Source organism: Nematostella vectensis, chromosome 2 (genome assembly GCF_932526225.1).
Source record: "Nematostella vectensis chromosome 2, jaNemVect1.1, whole genome shotgun sequence".
Classification (NCBI taxonomy): Eukaryota; Metazoa; Cnidaria; class Anthozoa; order Actiniaria; family Edwardsiidae; genus Nematostella; species Nematostella vectensis.
In genome coordinates, this window is record NC_064035.1 from 2,996,163 (window position 1) to 3,019,946 (window position 23,784).

General features: G+C 40.8%; 1 protein-coding gene and 1 long non-coding RNA gene across 2 annotated transcripts; one reads left to right on the forward strand and one right to left on the reverse strand.

The window, feature by feature from the left end:
* The first annotated feature begins 20 nt into the window (after window positions 1-20).
* LOC116619909 lies at window positions 21-3,551 on the forward strand. The gene is made up of 2 exons (XR_004296923.2): window positions 21-431; window positions 3,430-3,551. It is a non-coding gene; the product is annotated as an uncharacterized LOC116619909 (long non-coding RNA).
* Window positions 1,061-22,686, reverse strand: LOC5515594 (dual 3',5'-cyclic-AMP and -GMP phosphodiesterase 11A). Its single transcript, XM_048724407.1, has 22 exons — window positions 21,210-22,686; window positions 17,261-17,350; window positions 16,650-16,718; window positions 16,318-16,407; window positions 15,516-15,683; window positions 15,039-15,100; window positions 14,774-14,843; window positions 14,618-14,665; window positions 14,255-14,339; window positions 13,955-14,022; window positions 10,044-10,136; window positions 9,697-9,747; window positions 9,195-9,341; window positions 6,866-6,973; window positions 6,550-6,659; window positions 6,138-6,225; window positions 4,492-4,592; window positions 4,128-4,205; window positions 3,410-3,473; window positions 3,086-3,160; window positions 2,655-2,738; window positions 1,061-2,325 (listed from the first exon to the last, which is right to left on the reverse strand). Exons 1-22 carry the CDS (start codon window positions 22,131-22,133, stop codon window positions 2,221-2,223), a joined length of 2,778 nt encoding a protein of 925 aa, XP_048580364.1. The 5' UTR covers window positions 22,134-22,686; the 3' UTR covers window positions 1,061-2,220.
* Between the last annotated feature and the right edge of the window lie 1,098 nt (window positions 22,687-23,784).

The following is a 23,784-nucleotide window of genomic DNA, read 5'->3' on the forward strand; positions in this document are numbered from 1 at the left end:
CAAGCCGTAAAATCCTTCAACGTATCTTAAAACGCATGGCCATCACAATCATCTGGTCAGCGGGAACAGGAGTCATGACGTCATATGATACATACTCTGGGAAGGCACACGCTACCAGAAACTTCCGTACCACGTGACAAATACGACACCACTGTAATCGAAAACAGCCAAGTAGTCGAGCAGTACAACGTCTACACTAATAGCTGTTCAGTTGTGACGAGGATTCCTGGGCCTAACGGGGTTGTGTGTTTTTTTACTCTTGCTCCCAGAAGTAAGGGTGAGAAAGAATTGTTGCCTTTGTTTGTGTGTACCCGGGTCGAGAAACTAAGAATGGGGGCAAGCAAAGGGGAGCAAGGAATATGGAATTGTAACTGATAAACAATGAAAACAAATCGAGGACATGGCCGAGAATCGAACCTCGTCCAGATCAGGTAAAATGAGAAATAGTAGACCAACAGCCACACTTGTAAATAAATCTTTTTTGATACCTAGTTCCTTATGGGGGATTCTGGCTCAATAAGCGGTTTCTCCTTTCTATAAGAGACTATAGGTTCATTAAAGACTCTAGCCGTATGAGGCTGAGATCCGTGATAAGGTGCCAGGTTTTATAAGAATCTTCAGAAGATTCTGTTTAGTCGGGTGGAAGCTCATGGCCTCTACCTTTTAAATTAGACTATGAGTAATTCACTTTTAGATAATCTGACTAAACATTCTAATGCCTATCTGTGGCAACAAATCGACGTCCATGAAAAAATGTATTATCATATCCTAATACTGAATTTAGAATCTCTCCATAAACGAAGCTCATGGACAAAAAGCTCATGTCAAAACTGGTGTAACTTATCAGCGTCTATCCCCCACTAGATTAAGTTCGTGGTTTATTACACTGCGACGCGCGCTACCGTGGCCACTGTAAAGTAAGCCAATGGAATCGCTAGAGACATCCTATTATTGTTGGGGAAAAAGGGGGTGGGGGGGGGGGGGGGGGGTGGAGGCCGTTTTGTGTGGTAAGGTGGTGGGCGTCATAAGCCCGTGCACGTTTATGCATCATTCAAGACAGTTTCAATTCCACTTTCTTTCCATCTATTTATAATACATGTTATTGTGAGCACACTCGAAACACAAGAAACATGTAAGGGAGTTCAAACGTGTAGCGCGTACACACCTTATTCAATAGTCCAAACGTTCAAGCAGGCGAAGCATTCATCGTCTTACTTATCCTGTAAAGCATCATGCCTAATCATGCGATTTGGATTCTTTATATTGCGAAACGTGGCTCAGCTTAATTAAACTAGTGATAAATATAGACAATGAAACATACAATGAAACATGTTTCAAGCTCAGATTAATAGGTGTACACGTCTTTCTAAAAAGTGCTGGGGTCAGGAAAACAAAGTAATGTAGTTTTTATTTCAAATAAAATTTTAACCATTTTCTTGGTGTTTTTCTAAATTTGAAGGGCAAAATTTGAAAAGGCCCAAATATAATCTTTAAAACTAAAGAATATTGGAAATCATGGTGAAAGTCACATTTTTCAACTGCTACATGTTTTGGGCTTAACTATACCTCTACCTTTCAAATGAGACTATAACTATAAGCTATACACTTTTTAGATAATCTGACTAAACATTCTAATACCTATCTGTGGGGACCAATCGACGCCCATAAAAATTTGTTTTATCATATCCTAATACTGAATTTAGAATCTTTCAACGAATCATTTTTAAAAGTCACGTAACATTTGCATTTCGTTACATTTATAATTTGTCGATAGAAAATCTGTTTTCATAGAATAATAGTTAAATATGCGAACCACCCGCCACGAGTCCTACTTTCCATTTCGTCTGTTAGTGGTTGCTGAATAATAATAATTATAATAACAATTTGTTATACTCCATACATACTCCCATATACATCACACACAAACCAATAACACACGTCACATAGAAATTGTTAAAAATGTGTTGCTGAAAATAACTTTCTGTAGAGAGATCCCGCTCGCAGGCGGTAATAATTTATGTGTTCGTTCCCACTTCGCACGTTGGATCACGGATCCGGTACAGTATCCTTTTTGGGAAGATGCCTTTTCTTCTGGGTAATTTCACGTTGCCACTTGCTTGAAGCATCCGGCATAAAATTTGTTCGAAAAGTCTATGCTTGTTAGTGTCACACAGTGTTGTGGCGCTTGGCCATCCGGGTCTAAGAGCAGAGCAGCATTCGTCAGGACGTGAGCCCGCGCTCTGCGTCAAGCTTCTGCCAGCGGCGCTTATTCGATTCAGCGCCATCCACCAAAGGTTGCAATTTGTTGTTCAGCTTCGCTAGCACCTAAAACAGAGCAAAGTTATGATTGGCTAGCACCTAAAACAGAGCAAAGTTATGATTGGCTAGCACCTCTAAAACAGAGCAAAGTTATGATTCGGTAGCAACTTTAAAACAGAGCAAAGTTATGATTGGCTGGCACCTAAAACAGAGCAAAGTTATGATTGGCCAGGACCGAAAACAGAGCAAAGTTATGATTGGCTAGCACCTGAAATAGAGCAAAGTTTCGAATGGCTAGGACCTAAAACAGTGCAAAGTATAGAACAAGGGTTCAGACTCGTTACGACCTCGTTTGGACGATATAGAGTTATGTTATTAATATGAAAGCAGCTCACCTTAAAAACTGGTAGACCAGTTGTCTCGAAAAATTGAACTTGTAGTTTAGGTAGCTCGTCGATTTTTTGTCGATCCATTATGGCCTAGAGAAGACATTCATATAAGTTATAGAAAAAGAGAATAACTACAAAATGGTTAAATGCTTTATAAGGCCCTGTATAGTCAAGTATCTGAACTCCCTACGCGGCTTTTATTGCATCAAAGGAAGAGCGTAGCCGCGTAGAAAAAGGATACTGAATTAGGACATGTGGGAGAAGATGATCTGCATTGGATAAGGGAAGATAATAAATAAAGGGAGCACCGGTCTTTCCCAAGACCAACTGGTGCAAATGTCGCTCATTCTCTACCCCAGAGGGGATCATGGCAGACAAAGATGGGGGGGGGGGGGGGGGGGGAAGCATGGGTGTCGTATAAGATTCTCCAAACTTACCATTGGTTCCATATTGTATCGCTCTCGCTCCATGTCTCCTTGCTCAAAAAATTCTCGAGTCACAAGATTTACAACCTAAAATGGACATTAGAAATTAGTCAAATAGCCTGGCTTTAAACCTATCACCCATTCATTGATGCTTAGAATGAAACATTCTGATATCAGCTATCGATCCATTAATAATGTAGCTGATGTTTAAGGTACCAGAGGAGAAAAAAATGTACTCGATTGCCTAGAGGCAAAAGTCCTCTATTTCGATTGGCTTCCGTTGTCCAGAAACGTTTATTATCAATTTGTTGTAAAGGTATTATTTATCAAACTCACTTCTTTTTGTATTTCCCAAGGCTTCGTTGTGCCATTCAAGTCACAAGCCGTCATCATCATGGCCCTACAACCACACAACAGGGCTATTAATCACTCTGATAACCGTTACAAAAGGAGCCATAGATAAACGTCTCAACAACAAGACTAGTTTCGTGTGTCCCTAACTTCTCCAAAACGCGCGCGGTTATCTTGTACGCGCACCAAAAACGCGCGCGGCTATTCCGTACGCGCACCAAAAGCGCGCATAGCCATCTCGTACACGCACCAAAAACGCGCGCGACTATCTCGTACGCGCCCCAAAAACGCGCGCGGCTATCTTGTACGCGTATCAAAAACGCGCGCGGCTATCTCGTACTCGTACGCGCACCAAAAAACGCGCGCGGCTATCTCGTACGCGCACCATGCACTTGCGTAACAGGACACACAGGTTACTGCTGCTACACCGGTTACTGTCAATGTATCTTGTACAATGCCATGAAGTCCTGTTTTACCATGCTCATGCTAGGGTAACCAATACCATACGAGTTGTAAGTGTCTGTCTTTATTTCGCAGGTTCTCATTTTCACGATTTATGGGCAAACTTTGGTATTCTAATATTATTCGCATTTTTGTCATATTTCTCATGGCTGAAAAGAAACAACATGTTTACAAAACATGCCAAAACCAGCTACGGAAACCCGAAAGTGTAACAGAGTCACTGTTACTATCTCACACGTACTTGAGCATGTCCCGGTGGTCCATGTTGTACGGGTCAAACTCGCCACTCTCCACAAGCGCGAAGAACTTCGGCCTTTGCCTGAAAAATATAACAGATGATCAATTAGAAAGTAACGGTATAGCTTTACAAGTAACTTGTAATACAAGCCAGGAGCAGATGAAGGCAAGGGGACTATCCTGTTATAGATCCACGTTAAATGTACAAGACAAAATTTCCCTTATAATATAGCATTATGTTTGAAGGTCTCTACAAAAATTGCTGCTTTTTTGGTTTACAGAGCAACTTTATATCATCTAAGGCCGTTAAATTACATAATCCAGACAGGCTTATGGAAAAACAGGCGGAAAACAGACAGAACACGTACTTGAAATTAGTGGCGAGATCCGTAGATAGGATAGAATGCTTGATGTAGCTTATGACTTGTCGATATTCGTCCGCTGATAATCCTTGGAAGATATTGTGTCCCTAAAATCATCAAACAGAAGATGATGCATCGAGAAGAGCGAAATAGACTGCTAAGCTTAAGCAGACTTGTGACCGGGTTGATTACGGGAAAGACCCAAAGCTATAACACCTTTAATTAGTAATCTCCTTTTTGTCCATTGTAGACTTTTCTCGATCACGCCTCATAAAGGCACTATTACTAAGGAGTTTTTTTTTTCTGGGGAGAGGGAGGAGGGGCTTAGTTACTTCTTGTATTTGCTAGGAGAAATATTGATTGTAAAATGACAACTCTACTGGGAGAAGAGGGGGGGAGGGGGGGCTTAGTTACTTATTGTATTTGCTAGGAGGAATATTGATTGTAAAATGACAACTCTACTGGGAGAAGAGGGGGGGAGGGGGGGCTTAGTCACTTCTTGTATTTGCTAGGAGCAATATTGATTGTAAAATGACAACTATACTGGGAGAAGAGGGGGGAGGGGCTTAGTTACTTCTTGTATTTGCTAGGAGGAATATTGATTGTAAAATGACAACTCTACTGGGAGAAGAGGGGGGGGGCTTAGTTACTTCTTGTATTTGCTAGGAGGAATATTGATTGTAAAATGACAACTCTACTGGGAGAAGAGGGGGGGAGGGGGGCTTAGTTACCTCTTGTATTTGCTAGGAGGAATATTGATTGTAAAATGACAACTCTACTGGGAGAAGAGGGGGGGAGGGGGGCTTAGTTACTTCTTGTATTTGCTAGGAGGAATATTGATTGTAAAATGATAACTATACTGGGAGAAGAGGGGGGAGGGGGGCTTAGTTACTTCTTGTATTTGCTAGGAGAAATATTGATTGTAAAATGACAACTCTACTGGGAGAAGAGGGGGGGAGGGGGGCTTAGTCACTTCTTGTATTTGCTAGGAGGAATATTGATTGTAAAATGACAACTCTACTGGGAGAAGAGGGGGGAGGGGGGCTTAGTTACTTCTTGTATTTGCTAGGAGGAATATTGATTGTAAAATGATAACTATACTGGGAGAAGAGGGGGGGAGGGGGGCTTAGTTACTTCTTGTATTTGCTAGGAGGAATATTGATTGTAAAATGACAACTCTACTGGGAGAAGAGGGGGGGAGGGGGGCTTAGTTACTTCTTGTATTTGCTAGGAGAAATATTGATTGTAAAATGACAACTCTACTGGGAGAAGAGGGGGGGAGGGGGGCTTAGTTACTTCTTGTATTTGCTAGGAGGAATATTAATTGTAAAATGACAACTCTACTGGGAGAAGAGGGGGGAGGGGGGCTTAGTTACTTCTTGTATTTGCTAGGAGGAATATTGATTGTAAAATGATAACTATACTGGGAGAAGAGGGGGGGAAGGGGCTTAGTTACTTCTTGTATTTGCTAGGAGGAATATTGATTGTAAAATAATACCTATACTGGGAGAAGAGGGGGGGGAGGAGGGGCTTAGTTACTTCTTGTATTTGCTAGGAGGAATATTGATTGTAAAATGACAACTGGGAGAAGAGGGGGGAGGGGAGGGGGCTCTCACCTCGTCCTCCGTGCCCGTGCGCGAGGATCTTCTTACCTCTGTGCTAAGAATGATGACCGCGTGGTTGAAGTGATGATGCTCCAGGGTTGATGTCCCATACAGCTTGGATAGGGGTGAGTCCGTCCTATAGTACAGAAAGGCAAGTCAATAATTGTCTCTGCTCTCTGTGTTGCGTCCTCTACTGTGGATTTACGTTTTTGCATGTGTTCAGTTGGTATACAGTTGTTGCATTAATGTTCTTGGTGTGTAATTCTATATGAGTACATATGGCTTTGGTAATCATTTACCCAAAATTAAATTTGGTTGTCACTTCTAAGTGATTTCCATTTTCTAATAGGCCCTCATTGATGTTGACCCTCTAGAAAGACCTGTTTTCATGTCCAAGGTCCCGTCCCTGATTTTCTCCAAATAATAAAAGGGCGGTTAACGTTACAAAACGAATACTCACTTTGCTTGAAAGGCATTGTTGGTACCCCTGTGGTCTAGGTCGTGGCACAGGCAGCCCACAATAAGCCCTAGACACTCGAGTTTGGTAATAACAGAAGCCATGCCTCCCGTCTCCAGGACAAAAGAAAAAGATGGAACTCAGTTAAACCTCTAAGCGTGTTTCTTGATCTGTGTACACGGTTCCTCTTCACTAAAGGGTCAATTCATCTATCTTCTTCTGCAAAGGATACGAAGGGGCGTGGGGGAGACAGGCAGATTTGTGTGTGGGGAAGGGAGGGGGGTTGGTTGCCACCACCTTTTCTGTTTCCAATACTTACCGTTAACATGCAGAACATTGACTGTGCTACGTTGAATGCGTGCCTCCAGTTGTGGTAAATGACATTACGATAGTTGTTCTTGACTGTCAGGATCCATCTACTCAGCACCTGAAACAAGCAGCGACCACCCAGTTACGCACCATCAGCACCTAAAACAAGCAGCGACCTCCCAGTTACGCACCATCAGCACCTAAAACAAGCAGCGACCTCCCAGTTACGCACCATCAGCACCTAAAACAAGCAGCGACCTCCCAGTTACGCACCATCAGCACCTAAAACAAGCAGCGACCACTCAGTTACGCACCATTAGCACCTATAACAAGCAGCGACCTCCCAGTTACGCACCATCAGCACCTAAAACAAGCAGCGACCTCCCAATTACGCACCATCATCACCTAAAACAAGCATCGACCACCCAGTTACGCACCACTAGCACCTAAAACAAGCAGCGACCTCCCAGTTACGCACCATTAGCACCTAAAACAAGCAGCGACCACTCAGTTACGCACCATTAGCACCTATAACAAGCAGCGACCACCCAGTTACGCACCATTAGCACCTAAAACAAGCAGCGACCACCCAGTTACGCACCATTAGCACGTGAAAGAAGCAGTGACCACCCAGCTACGCACCATTAGCACGTGAAACAAGCAGTGACCACCCAGTTACGCACCATAAGCATGTGAAACAAGCAGCGACTACCTAGTTACGCACGATTGGCACCAAAAACAAGCAGCGACCACCCAGTTACGCACCATTAGCACGTGAAACAAGCAGCGACCACCCAGTTACGCACGATTAGCACCTAAAACAAGCAGCGACCACCCAGTTACGCACCCTTAGCACATGAAACAAGCAGTGACCACCCAGTTACGCGCCATTAGCACGTGAACCAAGCAGTGACCACCCAGTTACGCACGATTAGCACCTAAAACAAGCAGCGACCAAACGGTTACGCACTATTAGCACGTGAAACAAGCAGTGACCACCCAGTTACGCACCATTAGCACGTGAAACAAGCAGCGACCACCCAGTTACGCACGATAAGCACCTAAAACAAGCAGCGACCAACCAGTTACGCACCATTAGCAGGTGAAACGAGCAGTGACCACCCAGTTACGCACGATTAGCGCCTAAAACAAGCAGCTACCAAACGGTTACGCACCATTAGCACGTAAAAGAAGCAGTGACCATCCAGTTACGCACCATTAGCACGTGAAACAAGCAGCGACCACCCAGTTACGCACGATAAGCACCTAAAACAAGCAGCGACCACCCAGTTTCGCACGATTAGCACGTGAAACAACAACTGACCACACAGTTACGCACCATTAGAACGTGAACCAAGCAGTGACCACCCAGTTACGCACCATTAGCACGTGAACCAAGCAGTGACCACCCAGTTACGCACCATTAGCACGTGAACCAAGCAGCGACCACTCAGTTATGCACCCTTGGCACGTGAAACAAGCAAACTCAGTTACGCACCATTAGCACGTGAAACAAGCAGTGACAACTCAGTTACGCACCATTAGCACCTGAAACAAGCAGTGACCACTCAGTTAAGCGCCATTAGCACGTGAACCAAGCAGTTACCACCCAGTTACGCACGATTAGCACGTGAAACAAGCAGTGACCACACAGTTACGCACTATTAGCAGTGAAACAAGCAGTGACCACTCAGTTACGCACCATTAGCAACTGAAACAAGCAGTGACCACCCAGTTACGCACCATTAGAACGTGAACCAAGCAGTGACCACTCAGTTACGCATGATTAGTACCTAAAGGTTACGTACTATTAGTACGTGAATGACAACTAACATGTGCTTTTGCAAGTTTAGCACGAGGGCATGAAATAGGCACAATAGCACGTGTGTCAACAAAGTTAGCTCTTACAACATTCTATGTAAACACAAGAAAAATACCATAAACAGAAAGAAAAACGCGAAAAACAAAAAAAAGCCACACCACAATCACGTGATTATAAGCACATGTAGACAAGAGAGTTATGACTTGATCTTGCAGTAAGCTCCCGACCATGCCACACTAGTCTGTTCCCGAGCCCGCGAACAAACAGAATTACTATGGGGCCATACAATTAGTAAACGATTTGAGCAATCAGCACGTGCTTAAGTATCATGAAGTATCATCCGATACCGTGATGATTCAAGTTACTTATATGCTCAGTAGGAAGTATTATATAACACTGGATTGGAGGATGCCAGCATTCCAAAAAAATCCAGGGCCTTTGTATGAATGTAAAAGTAAAACTTGAATTGTAGTGGACAAATGTGACGCAAAACATTCTAAAGGATATTGGGATGTACCTCGTAGTCAATATGAAACTCCTCGATGAAGCCACAGTCCTTGAACATACGTAGAGAGGCGATCAGCATGTCGTCCGCAGCAAGAGAGAAGTCATCGAACTTAAAGCTATGCAGATTGATATCCACGGCCTTGGGCACTTGTGTGTCCTGAGGAGAGCAGATGATGCGGCGATTTCAGATTTATGGACAATTTATGCCTCCTTCACTAGCCCTCAACTTTTCTCTTCTCCTTCCTTTTTTGGATTTCTAAAGGTCAGGGCTTTGGGATAGCTAATTCATAGGTGTAACCACATGGGCATTACCTTTGGTGCTAGGGGTTTTACTATTTTGTGATTATAACAATGTCACAGGTGCAAATATACCTAATGGTAGGGGGCAATCTGGTGATAACTGTGACAAGCCATTCTTTCGTCGGTGCCGCAAATACTGAATTGTTTACCAATCTTTTAAAGAACTGAAAGTGTTGTCATGCCAATGCAAAAAGTAAGAGTGTTCAACAAACCCTGATTTTCTCCACTTCAGTCTTTTTAGCTGCGACATGGTAGGAAAGAACCTGTAAATATGTTGAATTACAAAAATTAGACATACAGTTATCTTTATCACGTATCCAGCTTTAGCTGGCATTACATGGGCATTTCATATACACATGCTCGAAAACTACTACTTAAACATTTACTATGAGGCTTACACGGAGAAGACGGATATAAGAAGGGGAAGGCTTGAGCTGACTTGAACCATACCCCTATGGCAACACGCTGTTTGGCTCTCACACGAGACATTAATGCCACCTTTGGTTGACGAACGGGGTTGTTATAGTTAGCTGGGGATTTGGGGCGAGTAAAGTCATACCTCTAAAGCAACCTGTTGCTTGGCCTTGGCACGTGCCATCTGATCATATATCATAGTGTTGTGGATCCCAAGCCCACAAAAGATCGCGAAGGCCTATGGAATCGGAAGGTTAACATTGCTGACAACAAGAAAAGATAATTCATTATAATGGCAGACCTTGAAGATCACAAATAAAGTAAATCAAAGAGCACAGTAATAAAATAAGAGCAAATAGATTTTATTACTTCTAGACTACCCACAACTATAATGAAATGCCATTGTTGACCACAAAAATAAAAATCAAACGGCACTGTGTTACATCGTGTGTGCAAATGACGAGATGTAGAAAAAGGGGAGGGATATAAAGAGTATGCACATATGGTTGGCAATAACACATGAAGACTATTACAAGATGTGTGGCAATAAACCATGAAGACTATTACAAGATGTGTGGCATTAACACATGAAGACTATTACAAGATGTGTGGCAATAAACCATGAAGACTATTACAAGATGTGTGGCATTAACACATGAAGACTATTACAAGATGTGTGGCAATAACACATGAAGACTATTACAAGATGTGTGGCAATAACACATGAAGACTATTACAAGATGTGTGGCAATAAACCATGAAGACTATTACAAGATGTGTGGCAATAAACCATGAAGACTATTACAAGATGTGTGGCATTAACACATGAAGACTATTACAAGATGTGTGGCAATAACACATGAAGACTATTACAAGATGTGTGGCAATAACACATGAAGACTATTACAAGATGTGTGGCATTAACACATGAAGACTATTACAAGATGTGTGGCATTAACACATGAAGACTATTACAAGATGTGTGGCATTAACACATGAAGACTATTACAAGATGTGTGGCATTAACACATGAAGACTATTACAAGATGTGTGGCAATAACACATGAAGACTATTACAAGATGTGTGGCATTAACACATGAAGACTATTACAAGATGTGTGGCAATAACACATGAAGACTATTACAAGATGTGTGGCAATAACACATGAAGACTATTACAAGATGTGTGGCATTAACACATGAAGACTATTACAAGATGTGTGGCAATAAACCATGAAGACTATTACAAGATGTGTGGCATTAACACATGAAGACTATTACAAGATGTGTGGCATTAACACATGAAGACTATGACAAGATGTGTGGCAATAACACATGAAGACTATTACAAGATGTGTGGCAATAAACCATGAAGACTATTACAAGATGTGTGGCATTAACACATGAAGACTATTACAAGATGTGTGGCATTAACACATGAAGACTATGACAAGATGTGTGGCAATAACACATGAAGACTATTACAAGATGTGTGGCATTAACACATGAAGACTATTACAAGATGTGTGGCATTAACACATGAAGACTATGACAAGATGTGTGGCAATAAACCATGAAGACTATTACAAGATGTGTGGCATTAACACATGAAGACTATTACAAGATGTGTGGCAATAAACCATGAAGACTATTACAAGATGTGTGGCATTAACACATGAAGACTATTACAAGATGTGTGGCAATAACACATGAAGACTATTACAAGATGTGTGGCAATAACACATGAAGACTATTACAAGATGTGTGGCATTAACACATGAAGACTATTACAAGATGTGTGGCAATAAACCATGAAGACTATTACAAGATGTGTGGCAATAAACCATGAAGACTATTACAAGATGTGTGGCAATAACACATGAAGACTATTACAAGATGTGTGGCATTAACACATGAAGACTATTACAAGATGTGTGGCAATAACACATGAAGACTATTACAAGATGTGTGGCATTAACACATGAAGACTATTACAAGATGTGTGGCATTAACACATGAAGACTATTACAAGATGTGTGGCATTAACACATGAAGACTATTACAAGATGTGTGGCAATAACACATGAAGACTATTACAAGATGTGTGGCAATAACACATGAAGACTATTACAAGATGTGTGGCAATAAACCATGAAGACTATTACAAGATGTGTGGCATTAACACATGAAGACTATTACAAGATGTGTGGCAATAACACATGAAGACTATTACAAGATGTGTGGCATTAACACATGAAGACTATGACAAGATGTGTGGCAATAAACCATGAAGACTATTACAAGATGTGTGGCATTAACACATGAAGACTATTACAAGATGTGTGGCAATAAACCATGAAGACTATTACAAGATGTGTGGCATTAACACATGAAGACTATTACAAGATGTGTGGCAATAACACATGAAGACTATTACAAGATGTGTGGCAATAAACCATGAAGACTATTACAAGATGTGTGGCAATAACACATGAAGACTATTACAAGATGTGTGGCAATAACACATGAAGACTATTACAAGATGTGTGGCATTAACACATGAAGACTATTACAAGATGTGTGGCAATAAACCATGAAGACTATTACAAGATGTGTGGCAATAACACATGAAGACTATTACAAGATGTGTGGCAATAAACCATGAAGACTATTACAAGATGTGTGGCATTAACACATGAAGACTATTACAAGATGTGTGGCAATAACACATGAAGACTATTACAAGATGTGTGGCAATAACACATGAAGACTATTACAAGATGTGTGGCATTAACACATGAAGACTATTACAAGATGTGTGGCAATAAACCATGAAGACTATTACAAGATGTGTGGCAATAAACCATGAAGACTATTACAAGATGTGTGGCAATAACACATGAAGACTATTACAAGATGTGTGGCATTAACACATGAAGACTATTACAAGATGTGTGGCATTAACACATGAAGACTATTACAAGATGTGTGGCATTAACACATGAAGACTATGACAAGATGTGTGGCAATAACACATGAAGACTATGACAAGATGTGTGGCATTAACACATGAAGACTATTACAAGATGTGTGGCATTAACACATGAAGACTATTACAAGATGTGTGACAATAAACCATGAAGACTATTACAAGATGTGTGGCATTAACACATGAAGACTATTACAAGATGTGTGGCATTAACACATGAAGACTATTACAAGATGTGTGGCATTAACACATGAAGACTATTACAAGATGTGTGGCATTAACACATGAAGACTATTACAAGATGTGTGGCAATAACACATGAAGACTATTACAAGATGTGTGGCAATAACACATGAAGACTATTACAAGATGTGTGGCATTAACACATGAAGACTATTACAAGATGTGTGGCAATAAACCATGAAGACTATTACAAGATGTGTGGCAATAAACCATGAAGACTATTACAAGATGTGTGGCAATAACACATGAAGACTATTACAAGATGTGTGGCAATAAACCATGAAGACTATTACAAGATGTGTGGCAATAACACATGAAGACTATTACAAGATGTGTGGCAATAAACCATGAAGACTATTACAAGATGTGTGGCATTAACACATGAAGACTATTACAAGATGTGTGGCAATAACACATGAAGACTATTACAAGATGTGTGGCAATAAACCATGAAGACTATTACAAGATGTGTGGCAATAACACATGAAGACTATTACAAGATGTGTGGCAATAAACCATGAAGACTATTACAAGATGTGTGGCAATAAACCATGAAGACTATTACAAGATGTGTGGCAATAAACCATGAAGACTATTACAAGATGTGTGGCATTAACACATGAAGACTATTACAAGATGTGTGGCAATAAACCATGAAGACTATTACAAGATGTGTGGCAATAAACCATGAAGACTATTACAAGATGTGTGGCAATAACACATGAAGACTATTACAAGATGTGTGGCAATAAACCATGAAGACTATTACAAGATGTGTGGCAATAACACATGAAGACTATTACAAGATGTGTGGCTCCATATACCTCGAATAGTGTCTCATCGTTTTCGTCGAATGGTTTATTGTCAAGTCTATTTATAAGTTCAGCGACTCCTGCAAAGCAAAACACACTATAAGCGTTTATAGTTCAACGCGCGCTACAGTGGCCACTTTCACAAGGTTTCAAGAAATTTAGCCAAATAGCATGCCTTTCTGGTTAGCTAGAGATGGTCATGACCGCACTAGCTAGTGTCGCCTATAAACTTGAACTGGATCAGTACAATTCTATATAATGTGGCTTCCTTGGTAAACATCGACTTCACATCCACAATTTTGTTATGCTTACCGATAATTTCAAATTTATTGTTCCTAATTGGCATACAAAGAATTGGTGAAAAACCCTTCTTCTCGACATTAGATGAATCTGCAAGCTAGAAAACAAAGATTCAGATTAGCAGGATGAAAATATGCTTTATTGTATGATGAACATTGTTCGATGAAGTAATGATAAAGAGTTTTTATTGAATAAAAAATAACTACCAATTAGAAGGTAATTTTGGCGATGATGATAATAACGAGTATGCTAGAGGCTATAATGTTGGTGTTGATGGTGATGTCGACGAAAATGTTGACGATGATAATGATTATGATTGTATTGACGACATTTAGATTTCTAGGCAAATACTGGCAGTAACATGCTTTCACTTACGATTTTTTGCACTCTCGTATCCTGCGACGCATCAGGTATATTCATCGTCTACAACCAATGGAAAACAAAATAAAAAATTATTTAAACGAAAATGAGATTTTTTAAGTGGGAAAAATGTCCCAAATGTCTACGAGCAGATAGAGGAGGTTTTGCTACCTTTCCTGTAGCAGCAACAAGCTTTGCCACGCGACTTGTAAAAGATCTGTCATTATGCCCTTCGCTGTAACTGCAAATAAAAGTTCTCGGTTACCTATCATCCATGATGACCATACGATATCAAAAGACGATACCTATCATAAATGAGTACCATACGATATCAAAAGACGATACCTCTCATAAATGAGTACCATACGATAACAAAAGTCGATACCTAGCACCCATGAGTATACCATACGAAACCAAAAGCAGGATGAAGCCGTACCTTGTATTTGAGGTGATACGTCCAGTTGTCTTAAGATTAAATACTCGGCTAAATCGCAATTCCTGGAAAGAAGGATATGGCGTTGAGTGTGCAAGCTTGTACAAAACGCACTTTTGCAGTAATTGCGCTAGTGGGGGCAAATGTGATGCTATCTCAGGGTCACTGTTGAGGGTTGTGCGTTGAACGTTCTGTTTATGATTTCATCGAGTTGCGGTTGATGCTTTTGTTCCTGTTTAGTTTACTACAGTATGTGTCGTTGTTGTTAATGTTGTCGCTGTGTGTTGCTTCCATTGTCATTTCTTTTGCTTTTGTCGTGGTTGCCGTTGAGACTGTTGTCGTGGTTGTCGTCGTGGGCGTTGTTGTTATTGTTGGGTTGCAACTGTTGTTTAGTTGTCTTCGTGGTTGTCGTCGTGGCCGTAGCTGTTATCGTTGTGGTTGCTGCGCCTGTTGTCGTCGCTGTTGTAATCGTTGTCTCACCTGGGCGCGATGTTCCGCGGAGCTATTTCCCAGTACGGGTTGCGTTAACAGTAGAACTGAGCATTTCTCGCACTTGAGCAGCCCCAGCGCTCTCTTCATGATTTTATGTACGACTTTCTCTAGAGAGGTCTGTTCCTCGAAAATATCATGAACTAACTCAAGTAGCGCCTACAAGAAACAACACGATCTTGTAATAAGATGCTACTATTGGTTTCAGAGTGGGTCCCTACCCAACCTACCCAACCAGAGGGAAACTAACGCATGCAGCGCCTACAAGTTCATTATTTGTAGTGTGATGTCATTGTCGGTTTGGGAGTCTGGCGCCCACCAAACCTCAAAAGGGAATCGAAGTTAGTTCAAGTTATTGGATATTATTGATTGTTCCTTCAAAACAATTTCAAATGCAACCTCGATCGTGGTGTGAAATGCTTACCTAATAATAAAATAATGGTAACACAGTTTAGAAATATCTTAAATATTGGAAATAAAAAAGGAAACATTATTTTCTATTAAACCAGTTTCTAGGTATAGATTCTGTATTTTAACCCTCAAAGTGATCCCTCTTGAGGGAACGCAAGCCGTCACTAGCTGTTCCGTCACTAGCTGTTCAACCTGTTTTGTTACACAGGGGCACGCCAATAGAAAAACGCAGGGTGGCCCGTCAGTTATTTGCTCGGAGCGGTTGAAAATGGCAATCGTTCTCTCGAGTTATAAGCCTAGATCATTCCTTTCGGTCCAAATACACGAGTTCTTCAAAGGGTGCCATCAGCAGCCCTACGCGGTATAACGTTTTTAAACCTACCCTGTTTCTGTTGAATTCAATCGCAGACAACTCAAACAGCTTGGCATTAGTTATTCCTATCCCACAAAATGTGAGGTACATGTCGCAGACCTGCCAAAACACAACAAAACAACAATAAGAACAGGGCGGGAAACTCCCGGTCTCTGATTGGTTTGTTGATAGCACGTGCATCATTGAAACAATGTATCAAGTGAAACAGCTTTCAACAAGGGCTCTCTTCGAAAGCTTTTCTTCAAACAGTGCAAAAGATTAGTATTGGCATTGATTTTGAACACTTTCTTGTCGACCTGCCGACACCAGGCTTGACTATACAAGCCGGTTCATTTTTGTACCTTTTCATCTTCTTTGGTAAAAGGGACGCCTCCAGGGTTCTTGTTGATAATCTGAGCAACTCCCACAACCTTTTAAAAGAATCATGGGAGAGGGGGTGAGTGTATGAGACACTAAATGGCTGTCCTGACACTAAAATTAGGCGGTGACTACAGTACACGTCTGGCAGCCTGAATAAAAAACAAGACAGCCTCATTTGATCTCGCACAGCTTTGTTCTCTTATTCTAGTGTCAGTGACTTGTTATTTTAAACAATATATAATTTTGAAACATCGATGCAAATATTAAGTTCCTAGTATTAGAATTTATAGAGCGTATTTTCTATAACCGTTAAGTGCCGAGCTCGAAGAGTAAAATTCTCTGTGTAAAGCGTTTATCAAAAATGCAAAAAAAGAGAAATATATTGAGATTATTTCGTACTACCGGAAGTCTAGTTTTCAAGACCAGTTCCGGCTGCCGGACGTGTAGTCACTGCAAAAAAGATATGGCGCAAAAAAACAAATGTAGGATCAGGATTTAGTTCTAGCCGAAATCTGCGAGCTTCAAGTTAGAATCAGCCGGACGCAAATTGCAGCGCCACAATATCTCAAGAAAATGATGTGCTTACTCTCACCTCGCCTTCATTGTTTTTAACTGGTTTGCAAAGAAGACTTTTAGTATGATATCCTGTTTGCTTGTCAACATCCTGATTAAACCTTGGATCCTAAAGACAAAATAAAAAGACTAGTAAACATCCTCTTATGGCTAACTCCTTAGCACATTATAGTGATTGAGTGTTTCAGTTTTTGAATACAGCTATTTCAACATTGAACCACCAACGAACCATTGGTGTTACCTATTTCAATAAAGGTTGCGCCCGCGAATTAATGCATCGTAACCCGCAGTGGTTCAGGGGTAATGTATAATTGATGAATCCTGGTCTCGGAACGCCATGTGAAAGTTTAGAAGTACATAACTAAGAATGCTAAAGCTTTCTATACCTGTGTTTGTTTTAATTTACGCTTATTTATGTGATATCCGTGAAGCACTGCGGGTTACGACACAAACATTCTCCTAGTGCAACCTGATTTGCAATAGGTGTATAAACAGATGAATCATGTTCCAAAGCCAACCATCCATTAATGCCTGCTGAGACCTGTATTACTGGGGCTATATGCCACTTGATAGGGAACATATCGCAGCTTTGCAGGTTCACAACGTTAGAGTGGCTTTCATAAGCCAGGGGAATCCCTTTTAGCATTGCACACTCTACGAAATTGAAAATACGATAATTACTAGAAACACTGACACCCATACAGTACTTACGCTTTGTAAACATTATCCAAATAGCTTGTTTATTTCACACGCATGTTTCAGTGTTTTGTTGGTGTGTGCTCGCATACAACAAGAACTTGACCTTTATACACACTTGACTGCTAATTTAATCTCAATAGAAAGACCATATCAAGGACTAGAAGTAGTACTTAGCAATCAGTATAGCCATCAAAAGTTTAAACAGACGGAAATTAATTTTTTATTGTCCATAACTCGAAGTAGCCGTAAAGCCCAAGGGAGGTACCCAGCTAAACATGGCCAGTAGGAGGGAGGGGAGGGGATAACACAGCCCAATCTTTTCAACCATCAGAAAAGCGAGGGAAGAAAAGTACGACGTGAAAAAGTCAGAGACCGAGTATTTGCCTTGGTCATTAAGTGAATATGAAAAATAATAAATTGTGGGTAACACGAGGGAGACTTTGTTGTACTTTTCAGGTAAATTAAATTATCATTTTTGTTTTGAGTTCGCATATTCAACATTTCCTATAATGAATAATTTGAAGTTAGTGTTCATTTTTGAACCACTTAAAATTAATAATGAGCTTCATAAAAACGGAAAGGTGAACCAAATGCCTTTTCATATATCTTACCCTGACACTGCTATTCTTATAAACATAATAACGGAAAACATTACTGTGAGAGATCATTACTAGTTTTTTTTTCTGTCAATACACCATCGCTATATGTATCCTCTGATTAGGAATAATAAGAGTTTTACTAACAATTTAAGTTCGTTGTAATAATAATATAAGTCCAATTAATACATTAAAATCAGAACTGGTTTATTTTTTTAAAGTCGAGTCGCCCGTGATGAACAAGAGATATCACATTCTCACTGGCAGCGCGGGTAAAGCACTTTGCCAATAAAAATAAAAACAAATGACATAACCGTATGCTAAAAAGGCTTTTATAGATGAAGTAACAGTTCACTTGTCGGTAACCCACTAATTTAGTAGCGCTAAAGGACATGAATACATTAAAACTCAAAGGGATTTCTAGCACCAATAACATGACACAGGTCACCTGTACGGCAATAATATTCCGCAAAAAAGATCAGTTTATTTAGCCTTTCTCATTGGAACTTACGATACAAATACAGCGACATCTCATTCAAAACCTCATCTATAACTTATCCCATTTAACGCAAAAAAATATTCTCAGTGGCTACTAACTACAAGCGAAATTACAAAAGTCGATATTGGCTTGGAAACAAAAGACGCGCCAAACCATTTCGCGAATAAATTCAATGTTTAAAAATATGGCCAACCAAGCAAAGCAGGGAAAGCTCTTATATTGAAGAAAGAATGAAAGGCTAAGTTTGGGTTGATTGGTTTTGAGCACGAGGTCGTGGTGTAGAGCTGTTTATGCGATCTGTGACGGCCATGCACTACTGATAATAATATGACGCGTGTCATCTATACTCCTTGCTATTAATGAATCCGAGGCTGTTTTCGGCTTAGAGTGGGCGTCGTAAGTTGCATTGCATTATTCGCTCAAAGACGATTGCTCTAAACAACTTGTTGTGGTCATGAAGACCATTTAGAGAAACATGACATGAAAAGTAAACATTAAAGGCGCATTTGGGAGGAAGAAGCTTTTAGTTCGATGCAAAAGAGAAAAAGCAAAAAAAAAAACTTGTACATCAGGAAGATGAAAATTACTTAAAGGCTAGGTATGGAGAGACTCGTCTTTTTATGGCGGTTGACAAAGAAAACTAGCAAAGCTCGAAGTACAAGATGGCGAAGGGATGACAAAAACATTAGATTAGTTACTCGATGTTATTAACTCACAATGCGCGGCCGTCATAGAGGTTACCAATTCGATATTGTTCTGCTTTGAACTTTAATTTTTCCTGCGTGACAGACATTCAGAGAAACAAACATATTTCACTAAAACCCTCGAAGTACTTGTCCGTTTCCTTTCGTGTGAACACTCATTATTTTCAACTGCTAACTCGCCAATAATAGGAAACTAGTGACTTTAAACCAAATTTCAATTTCAACGCGAAATTACTGTATCAAGGATTACTACTGCAGGTCGTGGAATCTAGATCTGATGGCAATCGTAAAATAACATCCAGTAAAGCGCGGAGTTAGCACGTCAACCTAAGCGAAGACTAAATATATTTTCGCATTAATGATTTGGAAAAAGGGCGAAAAGAGCTGTTAATATTCTTTTGGAATAAAACACATCGATGTATATTATTTTGAAATATCTAAGCTCAAAACTACTACCACAAATATGAAATAGGCAAACAATAATCAACATAAAATGCTCGCGAACCGATCCCTCTCGTCCGGAAAAATAGCGATTTTCAGATAGCAGCTAAAGTTGCTAGAGAAGCATTGTGTTGATTATGAGCATTGGAAACAAGAGAGTACCTATAAGTTATTATTCTGGTTCTAACAATCGCCACGGTAGAAAAAGTAGTACTCGCTCGGCGTCCATGTCACCAGTCGATTTGTTTATTTTTTCTGCCAGCTTTTGTCTTTTATGGTCTAAAGCCCTTATGCGCCATATACACATCTAAAATGTCAAGCTGTGTACAGCGTATTCATGGTTTTTGTACTAAATTACAGCTTTCTTTCGAGTTTAACTATAAAATTTATATAAGGAGCAGCAATGTGTAGTTTTAAATCGAGAGCAATAATGGCTAAAGTCATTATAAACATAACGTCTCGCAAAATCCGAGAACACCTCAGCTGTCCAAAATGTCGCTTTTTTAACAACTTGCAACGTATAATTAAATGCATTTACTTTATATTTTAGAGATTTGGAATCAATTTTCCAAGATTTGCTAAAACAAAAGTTGATTAACAATGCAAAAAAGCAATGAATCGTGGTGCCCCAGATAGTAAATGGGCGCTCGCACCGGTATGAGGGAGGACCTTAGTCGATTCATCAAAGTAACAATGTTTTAAACCTGCTTAACTTTAGCCATAAAATATTGATGTGTCAAAACCGAGTCAAATACTATTATCAAGTAAAGAATAACCAATCTCGTCCCACTATTACTATGCGGCAGAGTGGTAGGATCTTGAGCAGGTCTATTGAGGGTAGCATGCGACCCCATGCGGCGAAATCACGGAATTGTCTTGCACGATAAGACTACGCCATCCTGGATTATTAAAAAAGCGTGAGACTTAGACACAAAGCGTGCGAGCTCCCTGGACGTCAAGGGCTACAGAGCGTGAAAGAGCGAGTGTGGTTGACCCGTAATGACTTATTTATATTAAAAAGTTACAAACCGCATAAGCATCAGGTATGTTGACTGTCTCTCCCGTCTCGGCCGCATAGCCCACCAGCCCTACTCCAAGGGGCACCCGAATCTCTCTCTGATGGTCGATCGCCTCCTTGGCAGATGACACGTTTAGCGAGCCAATGTGCACGTCAAAAACCTTCGACACCAGCCACTGCTTGCCTTTGGGGCCCTCCACTAGAAACAGTGAACACCGATCAGCGTTCGTCAGAATCCCAACATTTACCAATATTTTGTAGCTAAGCGTCTTGAGGTCCAGATCGTTTGCAATATCACGAACAATCTCGAAGAAAAATTCACGTTCATTGCTGTTTTTCAGGTCGAGTTTTGACTCCTTATTCAAGCCCATGGAAGATGGAAGACGTATTTTTGACTCGATCAGAGGGCCCAGCACATGTTGGTGGCCGCAATTTGGAAGTGATTTTGTTTTCCGTAATTGTCGTGGAGGGCTTCGTACGCGCTTTATTTTCTCATCTTTCAATTCTTTTACTGTACTTAAGCTCAAGTCAAGCGAATCAACAAAACTAGAAGTGACAGCTTTGTACAATAAATGCCTTTTTCTCTCTTCTAGCGAGGACTGCCGTTGAGCGATGGGTTGCCGCTGCGGTTCAGAAAAGCGCCGGGTAAAGGAAGGAACGACCGGTTGCTCTGATGCGCTCGCTTCGCATTCATTCAAAATCTCCACCGAGTTTCTAAAATGGCACTGTTTTGTCTTGGTCGATCCATCTGTTTCAACCGTTGGTACATTTGCAGTGGCAATGGTTCGTTGTGCTTTTTCGCGCTTGAGTTTGAGTGCCGTTGATTCTTGCCATAGTTGGACCATGCGAGCCGTTGCCTTTCTAACAAAATAATCCTCGGCACAATCTCCATGCTCATCCAGCCACCGTTCGACTTGCTGAAATGTCAAAGTCATGGCTCGATTCCCTTGTCCATTCTTAATGTTGGAGCTAGCTTAGTGCTCATCGCATCTGCGAACACAAGCCATAAACCTCTTGTTCTCAGTAGCCAAGCTCGTGAGCGATCGCCGCTGCACTAGTCGATCGCGCATGTATGCCTAATGTAAACAAATAGATGACGCTTAATTATGACAAACCGAGATGTCTTGCTAATATAACGCTAGCTTACTGGCACAATCTCGCGCTGAAGCATAAATCCCAAGAGTATTCGGTGATCCCACAACAATTATACGGATAGATCAAACAGCAACCCTATAACAAAGCGGTCCATAAATCTCGTTGGCCAAGCGTGTCAGGGAACGGTCGTTACTTCGCTAAGTGTGGACGGACGAAGTGCTCGAGCGTAGCTTCACAACAATCCTATACTGATCAGCGACCTTTTAGCACGATTCCCTCTTCCAGCCTTGTCCGACATAAAATAATCAAGCGTATTTATTGCCGTTTTGTCTTTAACAATAACACCGAGAAATATAACTTGGCTTTACTCTCTTCAAATATTACTCTAGGTCACGTGAGTCCATTCAGCTGTGCCACCTGGCCTGCCTAGCCTGATTATTTCTGTAAAGCGATGATTGAAACACTACGGGTTATAAACCTGTACTTCTATTCTGCTGTTTATCCAAGTAGCGTTGTTTTTTTTCACACCCGTGTTCATGATTCCAACACCTATTTTATGTTCTTAGCTCTTATTACAGGGTGCGGAGGTTTTTTTTTTACATAAACGCGCGGTTTAAGCTAACAAGTCATTTATTATACGTAATTAAATCAAAAGATCCATCGGCCCAAAAGAAGAGAAATCAAATCCAAAAGTTTAGCTTGGCTTTTTCAGCATTCATCATCGTTTTCGATGTTATGAGAAGCACTATAATTCAACTTGACTGGAAATTAAGTACCAGCTAGCTACCTATGGGAAAATGGTCCGCTAATAAGCGAATCTCCAGTCAACCTCCCCCCTCTCCACACAGCCCAAAATCCTGGCTTCGGCCCTGTAAATAGTCATATCAGATTGTTCGACCAATAGTAATTATAAGTAGCGTTAAAATGTTTCGATACTAAGGAATTTTATCTATATTTCTGTATTATTTTAGTTGACTTTACAACTCATTTTCTCCGGTTCTCCATATTATTTCCAATTTTTGAGCGCGATATATGGAATTTGTCCCCCCCTACGCCCCCAATGGCGAGGGAAGTGTAAGATTATAAGTAATGAATGCCCAAATATTCCACTTTTTGTCTCGAATGGCACACGAGCCATCTTTAGATAGCGCACATATCAGCATATTTTAGGTTAGTTTTCTTATTTTTGAACACGAAAGATATGCACGTGCGAGACTGAGCACAGGAGGGCAAAAGGCTAAAGGCGGCGACACGAAAGATATGCACGTGCACGTGCGCGACAGAAAGCAGAATGAAATGCTAGAGGCGGCAATATATTATGCCGAGGTCACAGCGTGCTGTGTATGATGACGAAATTACCGGACTACTAGGGCAACACGCTAATTCCCAATAGACGCAAGCGGGAAAAAGACCCCGTTATTTTTCAGTCTACATCTCCTCAGCGAGCTGTGAGTGGCGTAACCGACTAAGACAGGGCTGGGTTCCTGGTTA